This window comes from Pezoporus wallicus, unplaced genomic scaffold, assembly GCF_028554395.1.
Source record: "Pezoporus wallicus isolate ANWC-B61680 ecotype Strahan unplaced genomic scaffold, APGP_CSIRO_Pwel_v1 scaffold_2617, whole genome shotgun sequence".
NCBI classification, from domain to species: Eukaryota; Metazoa; Chordata; class Aves; order Psittaciformes; family Psittacidae; genus Pezoporus; species Pezoporus wallicus.
The window spans coordinates 48662-71800 of NW_026637592.1; the positions used below are offsets into that span (position 1 = coordinate 48662).

The 23139-nt window shown below is 38.1% G+C and overlaps 1 protein-coding gene across 1 annotated transcript in view; it reads right to left on the minus strand.

Moving 5' to 3' along the window:
- Positions 1-447: 447 nt before the first annotated feature.
- Positions 448-23139, minus strand: part of LYPLAL1 (lysophospholipase like 1) — a 28027-nt gene continuing 5335 nt past the window's right edge. The window contains exons 3-5 of the mRNA XM_057406426.1: positions 13213-13382; positions 1285-1400; positions 448-707 (exon numbers count right to left, since the gene is read on the minus strand). Coding sequence (XP_057262409.1) covers positions 483-707; positions 1285-1400; positions 13213-13382 — 511 coding nt within the window. The 3' untranslated portion in view covers positions 448-482. The remainder of the gene's footprint in view (positions 708-1284; positions 1401-13212; positions 13383-23139) is intronic.

Sequence of the window (23139 nt, forward strand, 5' to 3'; positions counted from 1 at the left end):
ATATGTATATATTCCCATGAGTAAAAAGTCCATTATTTAAATAACAGACTATAGCAGCCTTTTTATGCTCCAATGCTATTGCAGAGCTGACCACACTGTATATTTTTCCATCTATAGAACACACAAAAATGAAAAAGAAAGGTATCTGGGAAATTAAGGTCAATCCTACCTGAATACTGTTCTGATTATTTAGGAATGGCTTTAATAATATTAGTCATTATTTTTCCATAGACTGACATGAATATGCATTTCAAAACTGGACAAGAAAACAGGAAAAGAAATCCAGATGATAGAATGAGTGTAATGAGTGTTAACAGCACCACCAATTCAGCACTTAAGTGAACTTTATAGAATGTAACAGTGTCTGCATCAAGCTGTGCTTATATAAGGTACATGGTACACTCACATACATGCCAAGCATTTCTTAAAACTACAAAAATCAGAAAGTATGTGAAAGCTGCATCTTATTTATTCATTTGTGCTTATGCTTCAACAGGTAATTTCTTTACAATCCAGGTTTTTAGTTTTTCAATTTCAGGTCTGCTTAACTCATGATTAAGGTCTGGAAAAGTATGAAGTGATGCTGATACTCCCAGTGACTTTAGCATCTTGTTGGTCTCTTCACCCCATGAATAGAGGACAAGTTCATCAGCAGTTCCATGACACTGAAATAATTCTGGAAGAACACTTTCATTTCTTTTCAAAGCCTAAATGTAAAAAAAAACACAGACACATCATTAAAAAATTTTAATTAATAGCTAATTACATGGTGAGAATTTTCATACATTTTAGTAGCAGCAAACAAAGAAATACTGGGAATAAACTGCACTTCCATATGCAATTCCAATGTGCTAAATCTCGGCAAATGATAGGGTTTAAGGTCTATACCCCTCTCCAATAAGAGAAATAGAAAAAAAAATCATGACAGCAGATGGAGCCCATGAGAATTGTAATTCATCACAAATTTTCAAATAATAGTTATACTTACATGGACTCTCTAACAATTAAAGAGAACTCAGAAATCATTTCATTTCCTCATCTGCTTTCTACACTAACTTACTACAAATAAAATAATTGCACTGTCTGTGCAAAAAAGAAACAAAACCTCATGTAAGGGCAGCTTTTTAAGCCTCACTTTCCTAATACTCTAATTATTTGTTTCCAGGAAATGTCACAGATTGAGAATATTAATGAACTGCATCACATGAATAAACATTCTATACTCAATTATCCTCTTTTGCTTTTAGCTAAGCAGTTTTTTTGTAAAGACTTCCACACACTCACCTGATAAACAGCAGAGTCTTTATTGAGAAAACTAGACAAAGCAAAGACTCCTGCCAGATCTTGATGAAACCTATACGCTAAGTGCATTGCCATTCCACCTCCCATGGAAAAGCCTCCTAGGATGCAACAAAAGAAACAAAGATTGGATTTTGCTATATGACTTTGTAACCCAGTGTCCAATTAATTTTTATCTTCAGGCTTGTTTCTTTTATACACAATGCAATCAAAAGCCACTGAGTAACATAAAGGTTGCAATGATTTTAAAGCATGATTCAATTAAGAAGTTGGATAGCTAAAGTACCGCTAAGGATTAGTTACTGTATGTATATGTATAGTCCCTATCAGGCAGTTAAACACCATGATCATATACTCTCTGACGTTAACAAAGCAAATCTCTACGAACAAATAATTCTCAATGCTTTTTTATTCAATTTATTGTTCCCCTAGGCTAGTAGCATGCACATGAGATCTGTATCATTACTGTACATAATCAATGAACATTCACCACATTAAACACAGAGGTGTACTACGTTTGTTGGAGGGTTTTTTTGTTGTTACATCTTAAAGTATATAATAAATGGGGAAAAAATGCAAATACCCCACCTGAGCTCTAACAGGATCTCTGAATTAATGACCTTCTGTGCTCCATATGTCTCTTCAGCTGCACTAATTCCTTATGCGAGAGTTCCTCAGGGATAGTTTTTACATGACAAATGGTTATTCATTAGGAAATAAATCCAGACTACTGCATTACTTCACAAGGACACAGTGCACAGGCTATTATATTGACTGTTTCAAATAATGACTAGGGTGAAGAATGATTGGCTGCTGAAATCTCTTCTAGCACAGAGACTGCAACCAGCAAAAAGGCTATGACCGCAGCTCTACTTAGGGGGGCATTAGCATCCATGGTACTGGTGATACAAGTGGTTTGTACCAGGCACTTAACTGGTGTCAATTAGATGTTAAGATTCTGAGCCCAGACCTTTTCACACAAGAGGCATAAGATCAGGGATGGAAGAAGAAATACAAAAATAGCAGACAACTATTTCAGCTTGTTATCTTTTTGAAGAGATTAAAATGAGATTCCAGAATGGGAATAGTTCTTTTTCAAGGGCTACGTAATCCCTCTGTGGCTGACTTATGTGCCGTGCTGAAGTTTGACACAGATGCTAAACAAAACCGAGGCAGAAAGTTTCACTGTGGGGCACTCTGAGCCCAGTGACACCCTGTAACTTTGGATCCTGGGACCACACAGGAAATCTCTGGCACACACACCAGCTCAGAGGCAGGAAACACTGCACTTTGGAAATATTAGTTGGGTCATGGTTAGACTGTTCCTAATGGGGAATCCTCTTCTAGCACGTTTATCTGCAAGTCCCAGCAGGTCTGAGGCCCATCTAGCTCACGCTACGTTGTGAGTGGAATATCTGGATGGATTTGTGTAGGAAATTTTGCTGACAACACTAGTCTAACCCAGACATGAAGTGTTTTCTTTCTCCCACACATTATTTTTTTTATTTCCAATGGATTCAGAATCTCTACTGAGTTTCTGATTCTTCTTTCTACTTACTGTCACCTTGTAGTCTCAAGAGATGATTATGGTCAGAAGTGGTAACTGCAGGTTCCTGAATGTGGATCTTAGGGAGAAAGAGCAAGACCACGCAACGTGGAAAACTGGAGTCTCGCTTTCCTTTTTCAAACACAGCCCTTAACTGAATTGAGAACTGTATCCTCAAACTAGGAGATACACCTGGGACCCCTTAGCTATGCACCCAGGGAGCTGATAATACCCTGATATTTATCTTTGGTAAAGAAAGCCAGGACCTGCTATTTAGCCTTTAACCAGGTTAAAGTTAAGTGTATGATGTCTAAGTACTCACTGGCAGTTCAAAAACAAAGGTACTTGAGGAAAAGGAGTAAATGTGTGTAAACAAGTTGAGAGCACATCTTAAAAACTCACACACAGCCCACACCTGACATTTTTGAACAAACTTGTCTTCACAAAAATAAAAATATTGAAAATACCACTGCAAGCCTTTCATCTGCAACACCATTTCCTATCAGACATGTTCTCTTGCCACATATAAGCAGTCTACAACAAAAAAAACCAAAACTGATATACCTCACAAATGCCATATTAACCACAAAAATCCATCACTGACCCCATTTACAGACAGAGAAAAATACAGCCTTCTGAGAAAGCATATAAAATAAAGCTATGCAAAGTTAATATGTAAACAACATCATCTTGTGCTGAAGTTCCCTATATTCTCTCCTGTGGAATCCAATCATTTACTTCATTTCCTTTTGATTGCTCTGAATGGTTATGTCATCCCCAATCCCCAAAAGTAGCACTTATACTCTTAAGACACCATTTTGTATTTGCTTACAAGTAACTACAGAAATACTTTGCCCACATATAAACTGAAGTCCATTTTAAGTATTCCAGAATAGAGGGGAAAAAAAGCCGCATTGAAAACTCATTACTAGTTTGTAAATGATTTAATCTAAAATTTTGTACCCACTTAGTCACAATCTGGCAACACTATCTGCAATTACTCACCAGCAGTCTTTGACAATGCAGTCACCTTCTGTTTAGAAGAATATTAGGTAATGGTTCTTTTATGTGGCTCATACTACTACAAGAAAATGTAATACAAAGGACTAGTTCTTTGAGTTTGGTTTTCCAGGGGAAAACCTGAAGTTCATCACTACTTGATACCACAATGATCTCTTGAATAAATACTGTATAATAAATGCTCTGGAAACAACCCTTTCAGTAAACATTTGTAGTTGCAGACAATTTTTTTTTCAGTTACAAGAAGTATTTCAGTATAAGCATAAATATGATATAACACACAAAAGTCGAGACCTTTTATAAGAATTCAAATTTTGGAGCAAGAAAAAATAGGAGGCAGGTACAGATATTACACAAATTTATGAAGTGACAGAACATAAGCAAAACACAGAAGGAAAGGACAAGTAGGCTTATGTACACCAATGATCTCAGCATAAGGAACACGTAAACCTCACAGCATTAAGCAGATTGTGTCACAAGTGTTAAGATCAAAATGACACAGCATCATTTCAACCTTAGATGGGCAGAAAATAGCCAGCCCTTTGCTTGAGACCAGTCTCATTCCAAAACTACAAAGGGTGTGCACAGACATTCAGAATTAGCCATTTGCCCCCTTATATCCATTTTTAAAGAGACCTGTGATTAATGTTTCAAAACAGTGAAGAAGGGTTGGCTCCTCAGTGCTTAGGACACAAGTCCAAAAAAGCATCTAATTATTTGTATTAACTTTCCTGCTTTAGAAAGGATGCCTAGGCACAGTCTAAAAGGTCAGCACTAAGCACATACAGAACAGACTCAATTAAAGCACTCTTCCTATAGTTGCAAGGAAACTTCACTCAAGTACTCATTTATGCCTCAGATCTACTTCTCTGCAGTGCTGGTTTCTAGTCAACGCCCCTCTGCAGTGAGAATAAAACTGCTAGTTGAAAAAGACCTGCTGAAATCACAGAACCGTCACACTTCCAAATTGAAGAGTTTGAATCAGAAGGGAACTCCCATGCAATATCGTACTAAAACCAAATCATTCTTTGCTGTAATATCATCTGTAACTATGTTAAGGTAACCCCAGCCATACAATGATGTAATAGAGTGAATAGAGACTGAATTTCTTATATGTAATTTATTTATGCTTGAATAAAAGAGAAACCCACATCACAGCTGCCATTTTTTCAGTAATAAAACCTTCTTTCCAGAGTTTTCAAATGCCTTCAGGGACTTTTAAACAAAGTGTTTGCATAAAACCTTGAGTTCACTTCTGCTAAAGATCTCGGTTTAGATACAAATGCGCAAATTAATGTCTGCAATAATAATCTGGTCCATGATGACTCTTTGACCTTATATCAAGTTCAGGAAACCAAATGTTTAACTACTGTTAAATTTCAGCTTTATTAATTTCTTTGTATTTGGTCTAACAGTGTTTGTGTATCAGAAACTTTCTAACTATTATCTAGCACAAAGGTTTCTTCATTTAGCATCTCATATTGTATATGACACAAGAGAATGAGGAAATAGTAAAAAGTCTGCCTTCTCCCCCATGCTCCACTTTAGTGCCTGCAACATACTCGGAAAGCTCTTCAGGTTTCCATTCTTCTTTACAGAAAAACCCACCTCTCTAACAAACAGGTTTGACATTGCTGATTGCTTCTCGAGTCATACACATCTAACTGCAAAATACCTTAGTCAGGTTGTTACAGATAATGTCTACGTATATGGGAAACAACAAACCAGACCATTTCTTTGGTCTTTCTTTCCAGAGTAATTCTAAAGTGTGACCATATTAGAAAAGTTTGCCATATTAGAAATCACAGCCATAGGAAACAAATTTTATTTACCAATACCATTTAGTGCATGAATTCTGCCAAGTTCAGATCTTCTGCTCCTTGCAGAAACAACCTGATTTCACACAAATTTGAGTGGCAGGAGTACAAACTTTTTCATTACAGCACAGAACCAAGAGGAAGAGGAGCTAAGCCTCAGATTTTTAGGAGATAAGGATGAGACTTGTGTGTAGGGGTAGATTTTGAGGCGTTTTATTTTAAGCACTATTTTTTCACTAGTTTCTCTCCAGTTGACAGTAGTTGTTCTTCACCTTCCCTCTATTTCTTCAAGTTTGTCAATACAGCTTTAGTAACAAAGTGGCAAGAGATGAATGCTACAGCACACAGTGCGTGTACCACCACTATGCAAGGAGAGACAAACACTCCTCTGTTGTGTGAGGTTACACAAGCAGTTAGAAACTGTCTTTGCCTGTTCTGTTATCATCACAATACATTACATACTCTTGCCTCATTTTCTTTCCATTCTTCCACATTTTTGATTCTCAGTTTCTCCCTTCCTTAAATATTTCAACATAGTTACCTTAATCAGCTTGTTATCAGGATTTTTTCCTGATATTTTCCTACATTTCAGTTTACTTTCTGTTGTCCCTTGGGACTTTCTGTGATCTACCTTCTATTAATGGTAACAGCAAAACCTTGTTCTATGCACCTACAAAGAAGCTGACTTTCTGTTTTGACCTTCCTTTCTCACCCATGAATGGAAATATTATATACCTTTAACAGTGTTCATATATAAATATCAGCAAAGAGTAGAAATGCTAGTGGATCAGCTAATTCCCTCCTCCACAGAACTCCCTGAACAATGCTTTTGTGTAATGTAAAGCTCAAAAATGTACTTTGTCTCCAGTGAATTTCCTCATAGCAGTGATTTTCCCCTTTTAATCTATTCATGGAACATCATTAAATACTAACCTTAAACACTAGCAGAACTCCAATGAATGGTCTGCTCCCTTGATAGCCTTTTTATTCTGTTTGTTACTCAGCAACTGAGAACAAAGGCAACTTCCCTTGAGGGGCTCAGCCACTTCCTCTTGTTAGGAGCATGAATCAATTTACTAACCAACTTTCTCACCAGACAAAGCACATTTTTAAACGCATGCTTAAGTAGTACGAGTTTTACTGCTTTCTGTCAAAACCAAGAATACAATAGTTTCTAATGTATTGATTTACAGTAAAATCAGAAATAGTTACAGCTTCATTTTCATATGATATGGGTGGTAGGGGGAACCAGACGTGTATACTTAAGGAATCATAATTTTTAGCACTAGAAGGAAAATAAAATCCATGAAAAGTCTCAAACAAATTTTTACTAACATGTTACTCTATCAGACCTATGGCTTGCTTTATTTACCTGGTGTGTTTTCATGAGGATGACAGCAGAGCCCTGCTGCAATACTTATGCTGGCTGCAAAAATGACAGTTAATTGCAATTGCACCACTTGGAAAAAGGAAGAGAATAACCTCTTTATGCTCATGGTATTCATTATTTTAAACTTAATCAGAGGAAGAAAACTAGAAAATAGACTTTCTATACTGAAGAACAGAGAAGCAGAGGAACAGGATGCTGTGGAAAGCTGTAAACCTTTCATTAACGGATACTTTTTAGAAGGCAGCAAAGCGATAAGGATTTGCCTAAATAGAACTGAACCTGCAATGACACATGAAGATGGATTAGCAAATGCTGTCAAGCCCCACTCTACGATTCTGCAGGCACTACTGTGAAGAAAGTAAACACAAATCTGTAGATGTGCCACAGGGTGCACGTGACTCTCAAGCACTCCAAAAAGCCCATTCCAAAAGCCCATCCATTCATTTAATTTTGCACTGAACTCAGGCATTTATTAAACACGAGTAAGTGTATGTTTTCAGCAAAAATTCTACTAAGGCTGAAAAATCCCAAGTTGATTCACTTCGCAATTCTTTTTTCTTCCCCCAAAGACACTATTTGATAGTAATACACTATGACACTCTTTCACGGACACCCCCCTGCTGTGGGGAAAGAGCTTGCATGTCCTTGTGAGGTTGGGAGCTATGCTGGTGGTGGCATATGCCTCCAGTAGTGTCTCCCATTCCAGACATGTCTCTACCGAAGGGTCAAAGTGTGTCCATAGGCAGGATGGGCTCACTAGCCTTCGGGCAACCATTCTAGGAGAAGGACAACTCTAACTTCAAACCCAGGCAGATGGAGCTTGTTTAGCCCTGTAAGGCCATCCATCTAAGAGAAGGATACTCTAATCAAGCCTACGACCTGAGGACTTTGCTGTCACCATCCAAGCTCGCTAGGCCCTGGCAGATAAACCTCAGGTGTAAAGGGTGGGGCCAGTTCTGCACACGCTGTGCCTCACCTAAAAAATCCACTGCACAGGCCTGAAGGGTTTACCCACACTTGCAAAGCTCTGTAGCGACAGGAGAGGGACGAAACGGCAGGCAATAAGGTGCACTGGAAGTTGCAGACCCAACCCTGCATGCAGATGGTTCAGGACATTGGTCGCTCCATAACACCGCTGTCTCCTTTGAGAACTCACACAGAATTATTCTTGACAAGAAAAGACAACGTAGAAAGAATCACGCCCCACCTATACCACCCAAGGACACCTTTCACTGTACTTTTTGCAACCGGATTTGCCTATCCCACATTGGTCTTTATAGTCATCAGCGCACTTGTAGGAAGCGTGTGTAAAGCCCTTCCCCAATCTTCGTTCACGAAGTCAAGAAATGACTTTACAACTATATCATGATTTAATTATTTTGGGGTTTACTGCTGTGAGCATTATTTACTCCTGATCATCACTATCATTTGCTAATCCTGTCACACGCCACGCAGATCAAGACTGAGAATGTGCCACCTTTCAAAGACCTTCATTTCTAGATACATTACTACAGACTCCATCAAGAGCCGGGAAACAAAGTGACAAGTGGTGGATCCTACTCTTTGGTTAAAACTGTTAGCATTTGTACCTCCTACCGAATGATTTAAGAAGGAAATTTGTTGTTGTTCTTGCTTGCTCATCAGGAAGTAAAAAGAGTAGTAAAGAGTAGTAAAGAAAAATAAATGGCCAGTTCAGGTGCAAACAAACCAGAGCATCAAATATCTTCCCCAAAGTACAAATGCAATGCACATTTACACTGATGCACTGAAAATTAATGTAACCTTTCCTATTATTATGGGGGAGACTGACCAACAGTATTGCTTTGAGCCCAGCACCTCATAGGCATAATTTAGATAAACCACAAAGCCACATAATGGGTGGTACAGAAAGAGAAATGTAATTTGAATTGCACTGACAAATGGCAAAACAAACCCATGAATTTACTCTGCAAGAGCAAGGTAGTAAGTGCCTCTAACTGAAAGACCACTTTTTCCTAATAAAGGCAGAAGATACAAGATAGGATGAGTGACAGAAAAAGGCTTAGAAGCCAAAAGACATAAAATACTGAGATTGCAGGTAAAATAGTTTGCCCAACGTTTTAAAAACTTATTGTTGATTTTTTAACCTTCCCATATTTACAGAATCCTATTTCTCTGCAGTATCAAAGCAAAGATATTTCCTCCCCACCTCATTCTCACACACACTGAGATGGAAATGCTAATATTTACAAGAAGCACAGAGCTTTCATGTTACTTCCACCATGGTTCAGTAGCTATGTAAGAAATCTAGCAATAAACAAAAAGTGGTTGTGTGTCTTGTGTTATTGTTACAGTACACCAGGTCAGGAATCATTCATGTGTTTTTTGGCATACAGTCAAATCTACAGGACTGTTATCAAAAGTTTATTTTCCCTGGCTGCTTATACGAGTGACTACAGGTGGCAGAGACCAACACGCCTGGATCAGCATTTCTGCACTACATCAGAAGCGGTCTGTAGAAGTAGGAAAGTAGCGCAAAATTAAGGAAAGAGAGAACAAAAAGACTGCCTGAAATGTAGTCAAATAAACAGAGCACTATCATAATGCTCGAAATGTGAAGTGGCCACTTCTTTCAAGAGCTTCTAACATATTCCAGAATAAGATTGTTAATCTGTGTCAATTTCCACCTAAGTGGAGTTATTTTACAGTGCACTAACACTATGGAAGCAGTTCAAAACAAAACAACAAACAATCCACAAGGAAACAAAACAAAGCAAAGCCACCAGAAAAACCACTTCAGTTTTAAATAGAAAAAGAAATTATTGTCCCACATTTCAAACTGTGGGTTGCTTGTTTAGTGATGAATTCAGGCATTTATAAAGAAGGAAGAATCCAGGTTTTAAGAAGGGATACTATCAAAACTCCAAGTGTCAGAATTTGACTAACTTTATCACCCTCTTCTATCTCCAAAGTCAATATAAACCTACTTGCAGGACTATTTGCAAGAAGTCTTTTAGCCAGGAAGACCAGTAAAAGTAACTCAACAGGAATGTTTGGCTAAAAAGTAACTTCCATTATAAAGTTCTGGGGATGATATAATTATTTTTGAATAATTATATATTGCAGTCAAGTCTCCCTTCCTTCCTCCTCCAAGGTCAGGGGAAATAAACCTCAATGAACCACAAGTCTACTTTCTTCAAAAGACTTCTGTACTAACAGGAAAGCAACTCATGAAGCCATCAGGAAATAGGAATGGGTAGATGAGCCCTGTACTACTGTGTCTTGATTGCTATACTAAATTGATGCAGAGGCTTTAATAATAAGATTTTACCTCCAGTACAGTAAGTAAATTAATTCTTCAGAAGTAGATTCATAGAGCAGCTGTTAAGAACAATGCTGCACCAATATTTTTCTTGACATAAAGAGGAGTGGCATTGCACAACCTGGACTCTATCCTCAGCTTTAGACTTTTGCCATTTGTGGATTTCAGAGACAACTGTGCTACCGAAACAAACAGTACAGGTTATAATTTCTTTCAGAACAAATTATCTTATGTACCCACAATCTTGAGCCTTGTGGAAAGTCTGAATGGCTCCAGAAGGAGAATCATCCCCAGAACACCAGCTGTTGGGTTTCTCATTTTCCAGCGCTTGAGAGCCTGCCCCTGCTTCCCCTCTCTTCCCACTCACTCTTTGCACAGTGCTCCTTCAGATCTTGCCTTCTTATCCCACACCTCTGAGCTGTCAGCAGCTACCCACCTTCCTGCTTGCCTAACACCTCCCTTGCCCTCATCTAACAATATCTGACACTCATCCTCAGCCTGCAATTTCTAGTCTGCTATTCCATATAAAACCATAACCTTCAATCTTGTTACCCTCCTCATACTCATTTTCTTTCCACTCATTAAAACTCCCACTTATTACAAAACACACAGTCCCACAACCCAGTTTTCCTTAACCCCTTAACAATCGGCTCATTCTCTGTGCCTACATCTTCACAAAACTGCTCTGCTCTCTTGGCTTCTGTGACCTACCTGAAAAGGCCCCCACTGCTCTTCACAGGCAAGTCCTCCAGTCTGTTCTCTCAACTATTATGGAAAGTAGAAACACAGTAAGATACATACCAGTATTCCCATTATGGATCTCATTAGTAATGACTCAACATCACCAAATGCACTGAGGAAATATTCATAGCAAAATTTTACCATTGTTTCCTCTACTATAATTTCCTTACTTTTCCCTTCACCTTAAGAAGGCTGCCTCCTCCAATTATTCGGTACCAGCAGCCACAATTCTACTGTCTGCTCCCAACCTGTTACCTCAAGCCTCCTCTTCTTGTACCAAATGGATATTCCCAACTTTCAAAGAAAAATCTAAAAGCATCTGATAGGACTTATTCTCTGACACTCTAAGTGAGTGATTGTATCTTCTATTGTGTCCTGTACACCAACCTTTCTGAAACTCAAAAACTTCAGACCACCCATCTTCCCATTTCCCAGTGGGCATTACAGTTCGGTGATTCATTGACTATACCCTCATAACCAAGCCTTAGCCTCATATCCTCTTTTTATCAAAAATGTTATAAAGCCAACAGGTGCCTTCGCAGAATTCCTCATTTCCATTAAGAAACAATTCCAGAAGATGGGTATTTGCATTAAAAGTCCCATCTAAAGCAACTAAGAATGTCACATTAGGTTGACTTGGACAGAAATCCAACTTTTATGTACAGAAACTTTACGGGATCTTTAAGCTTCACTCTCCACTGCATCACACACTGATTAATCATCAAAACCAGTGCAAAGAAGACAGAGAGTTCTTGTGTCAGAACACTCAACCTTGTGCAGCCACAAGTGACACAATTCATTTCCACCAGTGAATTTCTCATATATGCACGTAGGCTCCGTCACAGAGGCAAGGAAACAGCATCTTACTCTAGAAGCCTGAAATCAAAGCCTCCAGAGTGAGAAAACAAGTACAAATTATTTCTGACATACAGATAAGGAATGTAAACACCCTGAGACAGGGACTTCCAAAGAATTTATGGGCTGAAACAATCAGTGCATACCAACTTCATTACTCTGCTTCTGACTTGTAAAACAACTTTCATACCCTGCAGTTTCACCATTTCTAATGTTGAAGGCTACAGAGAAAGCAGAAAAGCCTGGTAGCAAGTTGGGTTGGTACACAGAATATCTCCTAGTTCACTCTACAGAAAAGCACAAAAGCACGTGCACTTCTTCAGCCATTTTCAAGCCAGCAGGTATAACACAGGAAAGACAGATCAAAGAGGCTGTGCTGACAGCCATCCAAAACGATGCATTCTGTAGCCAGGGTAAAGAGCCAAAAAGAGAAAGTAAACAGAGGCCTTCAAAAAGCAACATGGGGCTGAACCAAGAAAATATGTAGTCCGAGGGGTAGTGGATGCATCTCACAGGATTTTGATGGCGTGACTCAGATGGCCATAAATTTATAAATTCCCACATTAGGAGTTTTTTCCCCGACCCGAAACAGTTTTTGGTCTAGGGATGGGATAGGAAGCTAAGGACTTGTGAATTCTCATTCCCTCTCTGACACAGGTTCTACATTGTCCTCAACTACTATGCCTCAACATCCCACCATATATTTCACCAAAGTAGTGTGAAGTTACTGGAAATCTGTGGAAATGAAGAGGAACAGAAAGACACATGTGAACTATGACAGCAAATACTTCATTTGTTAGCAAGCGTTAATCTTTAGTGATGTGTTGCATGCATGATTTTCCCCATGATTTAACTCAAAATTATTAGAGCAGTAAGAAAAAGCCAATGATTATTTATATGCTACATCTCCACTCTCCAAGATACAAGTCATTTTGGGAAAATAAACTTTTCTATTCTTGAAAAGGCTAAAAGAAAATAGTAAAAACATGTACTTCTTAAAGCAAATCACTGTCCACTCTACTTTAAATAATGAATACAAATGACTATTTACAGTAAAACCCGTTTTTAGTTATAGCTAGCCACATTCCCCACCTAATACAGGTTTAAATAATGATTCAATATTCTTGAGGATTGGCTGTTGAAGAGGGTGTTTGGCAGTTGCAAGGCATGCTCATGAGCCTTAAGGCTGGAGTAAATTCAAAGTAGATAATCTCCTAATAAACACATTAGAAGTAAGTCTCACCTATTAGTATCCTATTCTTTGCAATGCCATTTTTAATCTCATCGTTGATCAAGTCTGTAAGTCCCCGGCACATAGAATCAATACTTTCGATGTGTTCTGGGCAGTCAATGGAGATCTTGTACCTGTCAAACCAGACAGTGGAGAAGGCTCCTTTCATAGGTGTATATGGCCTGGAAGGAAAGAAAACAAATTATTAACAAAGCCTAAAACCAAAAGCCTTCTAAATAGGTGATAAGAACAATTCAGCAACTCTCCAACAAAGGACAGAAGGAACCTCTTTTGGCTCCAACTCAATTTATATCCAGACACACTGCATTTCCTTGCATTCAAAACACGGTCATTCAAGAATGAAGACAGCATTTGGAAGCTGTGTGAAACAGTAAAATGTGAAGGTTGATCAGGTTACCTAACCATTTTAAATCTTAACCCCACCAAGAGGTTCTTAATCCTAAAACAGTTAGGGTTGAAATCCACCCTGGAATAGGACAAACTGAAATAACTGCTAAACAAGATAGGTTTGTAGGAGCTAATTTTATGGGATTCAGTTATTCTTGTGAAAATTGACAAGAAATAGGTATTAAAAAAACCCAGGTATTTATAAAAAAAATCTTCTTTCTTCTCTCAGTTTTTCTTTTTCTTAAATAAATACAGCCATCCTCACCTTAATGGAGCACGTACCTTATAAGTGAACAAAATGCCATGTGCTTACTGGATTGGTACAGAGGTACAAATTAGAGACATGATGCTCCCCCCCACCATAATACTGTGTTGTCATTTTAGTATTTTAACTGCTTTAACATGCTGCCCAAATCTCATAATCAGGAAAGCTACAATTCAAAGCAGCTCTTGTTTTTAAATATAGATGACAACTGGAGCCCTGAAATCCCAAGAAAGGTGAACTTACTGCCATGCAATGGCTCTACAATTTAATACCACATATATTGGTACGAGACTGCTGCTCCATCTCAAAACCAAGCCCCCTAAAATCCTTGTATGCAATGTTTAATGAGGGGGCAGGTTTTTCATTTTTATTTCAGATCATATGACAATCATTTTCTACAAACAGACCACCTTTGATAAATCTGTCTGGATGAGAACACACTAACACTGACTTCTGTGCTCTTTCTGTGTTGGGCTTTCTTTTCAGTGCTAGGATTAAAAAAACCTGCAAGTAACCTAAAAAAAAAAAAGAAAGCCATTATTATAATTCTCCTTAATGAATGAATAAATTCTGCCTTTATTAATACCAGAGAGGCTTCACATATGTAAATGGATATTTCTAAACCAGAAATACTCCACTAGTACAAGTGGCTGTATATTATTTGCATTATGCAGCCAAGCAAGTCAAAAATGAGAAAACGCAGATTTTTATCTGCCCAGTACCATGAACACGAAATAAATGAAGTCAATGACTTGAAAAGCCGGTAAGCCAAATATAAATAAAGAGGCAACAAACAGTAACAGACAAGCACAGCTTCAGTAATGAGTCCCTAACCATAGGATGGGTTGGAAAGGACCTTAAGATCATACTGTTCCAAACCCCTGCCATGGGCAGGGAAACCTTACACTAGACTGCGTCACCTAAGGTTCTGCTCAACCTGGCCTTGAACACTGTCAGGGACAGAGCACTTACCACTTCTTTGGGCACCCTGTGCCAACGCCTCACCACCCTCATAGTAAAGAACTTCTTCTTTATATCCAACCTGAACTTCCCATGTTGAAGTTTAAAATGGCATACAAACGTGGTCAAGTTCAGTACAGTGTGTGCCTTAAGCGGGTCCTTCATTTGCTCAGTCCAAAACAAACCGTATACTTAAGCACCAGAATTAACAATTATTTTAAATGAGCCTTTACTTATCTATTAAAAAAAAAGTGAATGCTAAGTTAAAGGAAATTCAGTGGAAATACTTCATACTCCCAATAAGCCTAAACTCAGTTTAAAAAATGTTCTTAAAATGCTTTTGCTTTTTTGGGTTTTTTTCTCCTCCATCGTTTTGTTGGATTGGGGTTTTTTGGTGTGTTTGATTTTTTTGGTTTGGTTTTCTTAGCTTCTCTTTAGTATTGCCACTGTCTCCAGGATTCTTTTCAAATTAATTGATCAACACCTAAACCCCCAGATTATAAATCTCTAACTCACAAAAGTCAGCTTCTAACAGCAGATATTCCAGTCAATGATATCAATAACAGTAGAATCAGTGGAGTTTCTGGAAGTCACTTGGACAATGGGTTGTACATCAGACTAAGCGCTTGGGCAAACAGCGCTGAACTCATAGTTTTAGCTTCTTTCTCAAACACTTTGACAGCAATCCCGGTTAGCAGCCAGAGTGCTTCATTTTCCAGTAAATCCAGAGTACCTGGTATTTGTGTGAGAAAAGATGTGTAAGGTTGTAATATTATAGCAAGTTGACCCAGGCTTTCCACAGAATGAAGTATTACAGAAACTCACATTACAGAAATACTCAGTTTTCTCCACAACTGAAAGATTCATATAGTTTATAAACAAGACAAAAATTTATGATATTATAATACTTGATCACGCATCAAAACTGAGGACTTTTACCTGCTGTCTTGGCAAATTCTCCAGTAAGACAGATGAAAGACTAATGTGTCTTAAGCCCACAGGAAGAGACCCCCCTGCAAATGGCAAGACACTTCCAGCAGTCTCTAGAACATCCTTGCAGCCCCTCTTGATTTCTCATAAATGCATTAAAAATAATCTTTACATAAAGCTGAGAAGTGAGATTCTTTTAGTAGTTCACCCAACTGGCACATCTGTTTTAGTCATTCACCTTGTTCCTTAAAAAAATCCCTTTATTAGCTGGCACACTACAACTCAGACATTACCATGGTAAACAAATATGTTTGGCATGGAACCATCTGTACAGCTCCAAGAATACAGCACAAAAGTTTTTCATACAATTAAACCACAAAAGACAAAAACACAAACAAACCCTACGTTACAGTGACACAGGAGGCTCGGCTGAAACACATGAAAGAAATACAGAGTGCAAACTCCATCAGGTAAGATCAGCATGGTAAGCTAAGGATGGTGTCAGACCAAATGGTCAGCTTTAAGTTTGGGGTTTTTTTTGCTTTTTTTAGGTTTGATTAAACTCATAACATGAGTCCCAATGATTTTTTTCCTTGCACTTCACTGTCTTTATTCCCTTTGTTAAATGATACTAAAAATAAAGCTCCATGTCTCTACAACATATGCTGTTGAAACTTGGAATGAAAATATATAGCCCCTCAAGTTTTGTAGGTGTTTTTTTATTTTTTGTTTGGTTAGTTTTAAAGGGTGAGTGCAGTTTCGTTTTGCTTGCTCTGAAGCACATGGAAGACTCAAACCCATATAAACAAAACCAAAACTTAGAAACTCCTTTATCTGGATATATTCAACTTCCAAAATTGAAGCCATTTTTAAGAGACATTTGAAACACAATTTTCTACAAATTCAACTAACTCTTATATAAAAGTAAAGAGAAAGGAAGATGTAAAGGAAACACGGCTAATATCAAATAGCATTTAAACAAAAGTAGACACCCTGAGGAAAAGAATCTTTAAAAAGCTTCCCAACATCCTGAAATCACTCTAAACCCTGTTTTCTGATTATTTATAGGTCTTTTTTTTTTTTTAAGAGTGTGAATTGATCTACAGTAGTTTTCCTCACACATACCCTTCTTGCACAAGATTGAAGTTTCAAGATCATACACACCTAATATTTGAATGTCTTAAATGGAAAACATATCCTGTAATATCTCTAAGTATTTATCATCCTTTCAATCTTTTAAACATATTCAAATAGAAGTAGTTTTCACTGTTGATTTTCCTGAAAAATTTCAAAGTAATACAGATCATTGCAGCTTTAATAAACTCAAGATAGTAGATAACTTGCATTAGCTGAAACAAACCTAACAATGAAAATACAATGAAAAGCAGGAAGCAATAGCACCATCATTCTCCACCTTCCTGGAGCATGGATTATATATTCTGGACCTTCTAAATCACATCTAGAATTGTGCTACATAGTTTGAGATTACCTGAATTTAATAGAAATGGAAAGCAACTGAACAATGCTACACAAATATTTACACTCAGATCTAAAACCATGTCAAATTCTATCTTCAAAACGATGCCAACTAGCATAATGATTCACATAAAACTATAGGTGGTTTTGTTCCTTAGGCAATAAATCAGTCCCTGTCCAACCTAAACGACAAGCTAGCTGCTTTAGGTAAAAAAATGCAAGAGTAGCAGGCAGCACCTTGATAAACAGCAACTATTCTTCCTCCAACTCCTTCTCCTGATGCACAATTGTATCACTTTCTTCACACTCAGCACTATGATCACCAGCTAATGCAGTCACATAAAACAGACTGCTGGCGCTGGCTTGCAGCTTTCTGGAAGTTCCAGATAACTTCCTGAGATGTCAGACAGAACTGGGATTCACAGTGACGCTAGGCTTCAAGATTCAAATATAGAAAGACCAACATTTTTTAAAGCCTCACTTCTGCTTCCTTCCCAAACCCATCTCCTCTCAGTCATGAGGCAGAGTGTCACATGAGACACTGTAATGTCTTCTTCTGGAAGACTATGCATCCCTTTGAAAAAAAGTCCACAGATCACACTGACAAACTGCTTTACTCCGCTCTGGTGAGGCCCCACTGTAGCACTGCATCCGGCTCTGGAGCACTCAGCATAGTAAAGACATAGACCTGTTACAGTGGGTCCAGAGGACAAATCAGAGGGCTAAAGCCTGTGAAGACAGGCTGAGAGTATGGCTTGTTCAGCCTGGAGAGTTCTCAGAGGAGACCTTAATGCAGCCTTTCAGTACTTAAAGGGGGGCTACATGAGAGATGGGATCAAACTTTTTACAAAGGCATGTAGTGATAGCAGGTAATGGTTTTAAACTAAAAGAGGGTAGATTTAGATTAGATATAACAAAGACATGTTTTATAATGAGGGTGGTGAAGCACCGGAGCAAGTCACCCAGAAAGATGATACATGCCCCATGCCTGGAAACATTGAAGGTCAAGTCGGATAGGGCTCTGAACAACCTGGTCTAATTGAAGGTGTCCCTGCTCATTGCGGGGATTTGGATTAGATGAACTTTAAAAGATGCCTTCCAACCCAAACTATTGTATGACACTAGAAAGAAGTCCTTCCTCTCTCAAAAGCTGGTGGCAGGTTTTTCCAATGAAAGCAAAGTTACTCCCCAGTCCCAAATTCTCTTTTAGCATTATCTCGCTCCTGATACTAGTACACCACAATAGAAAATCTAGTTCATAAATCTGCTTTTTAATTCCCACTATCTGCTTGAAGCTGAAAGTGAATTTTAAAAGAAAAAGGTAGGGCAGGCAGAGAATCCACCTATTCTATCAGAAGTACAATTCAAAGCTCCAGTCCAAGGTATATCTTATGTTAAAAATAAAGTTTAACAGAGCATAAGATGTGTCAGAAATTCAAACAGCTTAAACTTCGAAGTACACTTCAAAAATCAGAAAGGTGAGAGTCATCTACAGGACAAGTACTTTCTGTTCCACAGAAAAGGCTGTGCCTGTTCATTCAACCACACACAAATGCTTTTGATAGTTCTGGATGTATATTGCCTGAAATGAGCACTAACTGAGCCAGTACAGAATGGTTACCTGAAGAAATACTAAAGCTCACAACTTTTGTTACTTGGGACAAATCCTACTCATGGAAGATGAAGCCCAATACAAGCTGAAATAAAACTCATCAGGACAAATTCCAAGTTTCTTTCCATTTCCTTGCTTCTCTGTTGGTTTGTTGGATTGGTTTGGGTTTGTTCTTTTCTGTTTTGTATTTGTGTAAATGGTGGGGATTTGTACTAATCAGAGCAAGGGCAACAACTTTATGGTTAAGAAGACCATAAATGACCTTCCTACAATCAGCCAGTTCCTCAGCAGCCAGTTAACAGTGGCTGCTTTATGAATTTACTGAAAGAAAGCAGCGAGAGGCAAACCATGGTCCAATCTGAATCAGTTTTCTATTATGGGGTTTGAAAGATACTTTGGGATTCAAAGTAGTATCTTGCACAAGCTGATGACAACATTGAGGATAGATGAATGACACACAGTAAGAACAGAAACCCCTGAAAAGGCTGTAAAGACAAAACCAGAATGACACATAACTTAGAACCCCGTAACTGCTTGTGGAAGCAGTGGAAGGGTTATTGCCATATAAAACCTACTGTCTCCAATTCTTCTGTATTGAAAACAGCCAAGAGAATAAAAACAAGAGGAAGAATGTCTAAGAGCACAACGCAGTTAGAGGGATTAGAAATTCAAGCTTACTGCCATCATGTTCTACTTTGCTTTCCTCAAGCATGACAAAAGCATCTCTGACAAGTGTTTACTGAATTCCACATGGTATTTAGCATATGATGCAAGCCTTACATGTATGGATATCCCCATTTGCCCCACCTAATGCAAGAGGAGGAATGCAGAATCTGCTAAACTTCAGCTTACAGAAGCAGATGAAAGAACCACCCCATGATACCAACCAAAACCCTTTCCATCTGTCCCTCAAGCTTCCACCTCTAAAAAGGCTTCTTTGTGTGGAATTTATGAATGAGGTTAGGGCTTACAAAAGCAAAGGATTAATAACATTTGCTTGGGCCAAAAATAGTATGATAGGCACCATGCACACTCCCCTACACAGCTCTGCCAATCCATCTCCAGTCTGACCTGCAGTACCCCTGCTGCTTTTCCAGTCCTAGGCCTCTCACAGGTAGAGACTGCCAACGCAGCTGAGTGGTGCCAAACTGTCTGGTGGTTTTGTGATATAGCCAAATGGGAACTACGATGAGATGAAACTCACTTCCACCCATGAGCTGAGCAAAGATGTGAACTCGGGAAAGGATGGAATAGTGCTGTCCTTACCAGCCACATACTTACAGAAAACCTCAACAAACAAAACAAAAACCTGACAACAAACCCTGTATATAGATTATTTGACACAGAAAGGTATATTGAGTGAATATCCAAAAGATCCACAAAAAAAAAACAACAAAACCCAGAAGTATTTACAGTTTACTTTGACTTGCAAAAGAGGAGGACTGTCAGAATGGAATGCTAGACAATGCAAAGAATCTTTGACCTAGATTTTGAAAGGGAATTATGGAAGGCAAGATAAAACAAGTGGAGCATAAATGGTTTTAACTTTACCACATTAGCTCCTGCAGTGCCAATTTAAACTACCACTTTCTATTAAAAAAGAAAAAGGTTAAACTGGGTGGTATTCAGTTCTAATTTAGAAACTCAATAGAAACCTAATGTTTAAGTCACAGTTGTAGCAGCTGAAACAGTATTTAAAACTGTAGCCATCCTGACCCAAATATAAAGGGAAAAAGGAAACCCTTTCCTCTAAAACTATTACTGTAGACGTGGTTCTAGGGATTGCATCAGCTGCTGAGGCTACAATTTGAGCTTTTTTTTTTAATTAAAGATACATATTAGCATTACAAGGGAGAGGAAATAGAATTTTGTTGTGTTTAAGAAGTTTAATCTATGTACAGAATCAAGGGTCTTGAAATAAAGCTAGATAAAGTTAAAAACCCAACCTATTAAAACAAGTTCTCTACTCATTTTTAAGTATCCCAGTGGCTTACATTACAGAGAAAAAACAAAACCTCTCTAAGCAATATCTAAAAGTTTTCATTTGTAAAGCAAAATTTACATGTCCCAGCTACATGCATTTATTACAAATTCACATGCCAATCTTCTCACCACATTACACTGAGACTTCAAATCCTCATTTTTCCCCCTTTTTTATCTAAGCATGGCTTTTACCATCATTTTATTTAGAAATTTTGTGAGTTTCTTCTTTTTTGATAGCAAATTGCATTATTTTACACTCTTTTTGTTTTTTACTCAGGAAAAAAAAAAAAAAGAGACTCACAGCACTTCCCAAAAACAGTAAGGGATGACTGGACAAAACATTGCAAACACTTTACTAGTCCATGGGACATCTGGTGATGAGTCTCTACACAGACCCTGCACATTATAAGAATGATTACAGAACAGTAAATGTTTTCTTAAAAGTGTAACTTTTTACAAAGACCTAGAGAGAACAGTAAAAGAAAGAGTTTTATAAAATGTAGTTTAGTAATATTCAACTGCTTTTACCTGTATAACGGAAGTATCCTCTCCAGTGTTTGCTGAAACCAATGCTAACAGAGGGAGAAAAGAGGTTTAGACTTATTCCAGATTATATATTGGGCTCATTTTCCAAGGTAAGTTTCAAACATATTGACTATTGAATTCAAACATGTAACATGTCTAAGTCTCTGATGCTGGAGTAAATTGAAGATACATCTGTTCTGGTGCCTGGGGTAAACCAGAAACAAAATGTAAATATAAACCCCACCCATCCTCCATAAAGGAAATAAAAGTCAATATTCTGTAGAAAAAAGTGAATTCCACTGCTTTTCAGAACTCTTTTTAACAGAGATGAAGAAATGTATAAGACTAAATCTATAGAGCTATCTATCAGCACAATTATATCCATCAAAAACATTTAAAAGGTATCCCTGACCTGCAGTTTATCCCGCCAAAGCCTCTAGCACTGCAGTTATATAGTCAAACCTGCTTTTGCTGGCATAACTACTTTGACGGACTGCGCTCAATGTGTATGTAGTAAGTTATGCTGGAAAGACAGGAGTTTATAGAGTATGAACTACATCCACATTCACAGTATTTTGCCAGAAGAGCACATTAGCCAAGCAATCCTAGTATGGTCTTGCCCAACTTCAAGCTTTTGATTTCATCATCAGTGTAAAAATCTGCTGGCAAGCTTTGCACTCTGCTCCTGTAACTGACCAAGCAGTTGCAGGTTGTGCCACCCACAGAGACTTTCACATCAGCACAGCCTGCCACCAGTATGTCACTCTGTCTCTATATGATCAAAGACTGGATCAGAATCTTCTTCAGCGTATCTGCACATCCATAACCATCTACCTATAGGTCTCATTATCAAGGATGCCAAATTCCCCTGTTGGTGTCAGAAGCATTTGAAATTATCAAAGCACATACAGAAGATAAGATCATATACTCAAGCTCCTCATGCAAATAATATTTTAATGTCTGCCACTCAAGTTTGGATGTTCTAAGCCTTGTTTTTCCTTTCTGTGGAAGAAAGGAGAGTAACCATTACAAATGCTTCAAAACTTATACTGCGTTTTGGACCTGAATACCAAAATAAGATGAAATCAGTCTGTAAAGCCTCTGTTAATTTGGTTTTGACCAACAACACGTATCTTATAAACTTCACTTCAGCATTACTGCAAACAGTGGTAAATATTATGGTACTTAAGGGCATCTGTTTTAGTTCACTATATCAGTTAATAGTGCTTATCAGCAACAGAAGGCTGCACACTAATATTCCCAAGTATACTTTATATTGCAAGTCAAAGACAAACAGTGTGGGTATTTGTTCATTCTTTGAATATACAAGTTACCACAGTTTTGCTAAAAAAACCCTCTGTATTAACTCAGAAGAACAAGAGTAGCCTTGACTTAAAAGATGGTGAAATGAACTGTTTAATCACATCTTTTTATCACAACAGTGTCTTTCTTCCCAACTGCTTACCAAAGTACTGACATCCAAAGTCTTGAGACAAAAAAAGAAATTCCTCATAAACGCCACTCACTGGAGTCAGGAGATCTTACTGGTTAATCATTTATACATATTTTACATCTGTAGGTATCCAAACATACACACATAAGAAAAGGACTGGATCCCAGAAGTACACTGGGATGGCAGAGTGAAGCACAGATCAAACAGATGTGCTCTGAGGTGCTCTGACTGCATGTAACACATGAAGAAAGATCATTTCATAGAAAAGAAAACCTCCTGCACTTCTCAGTTACCTGCTGTGTTGACAGGGAAGAAATTGAACCTGTG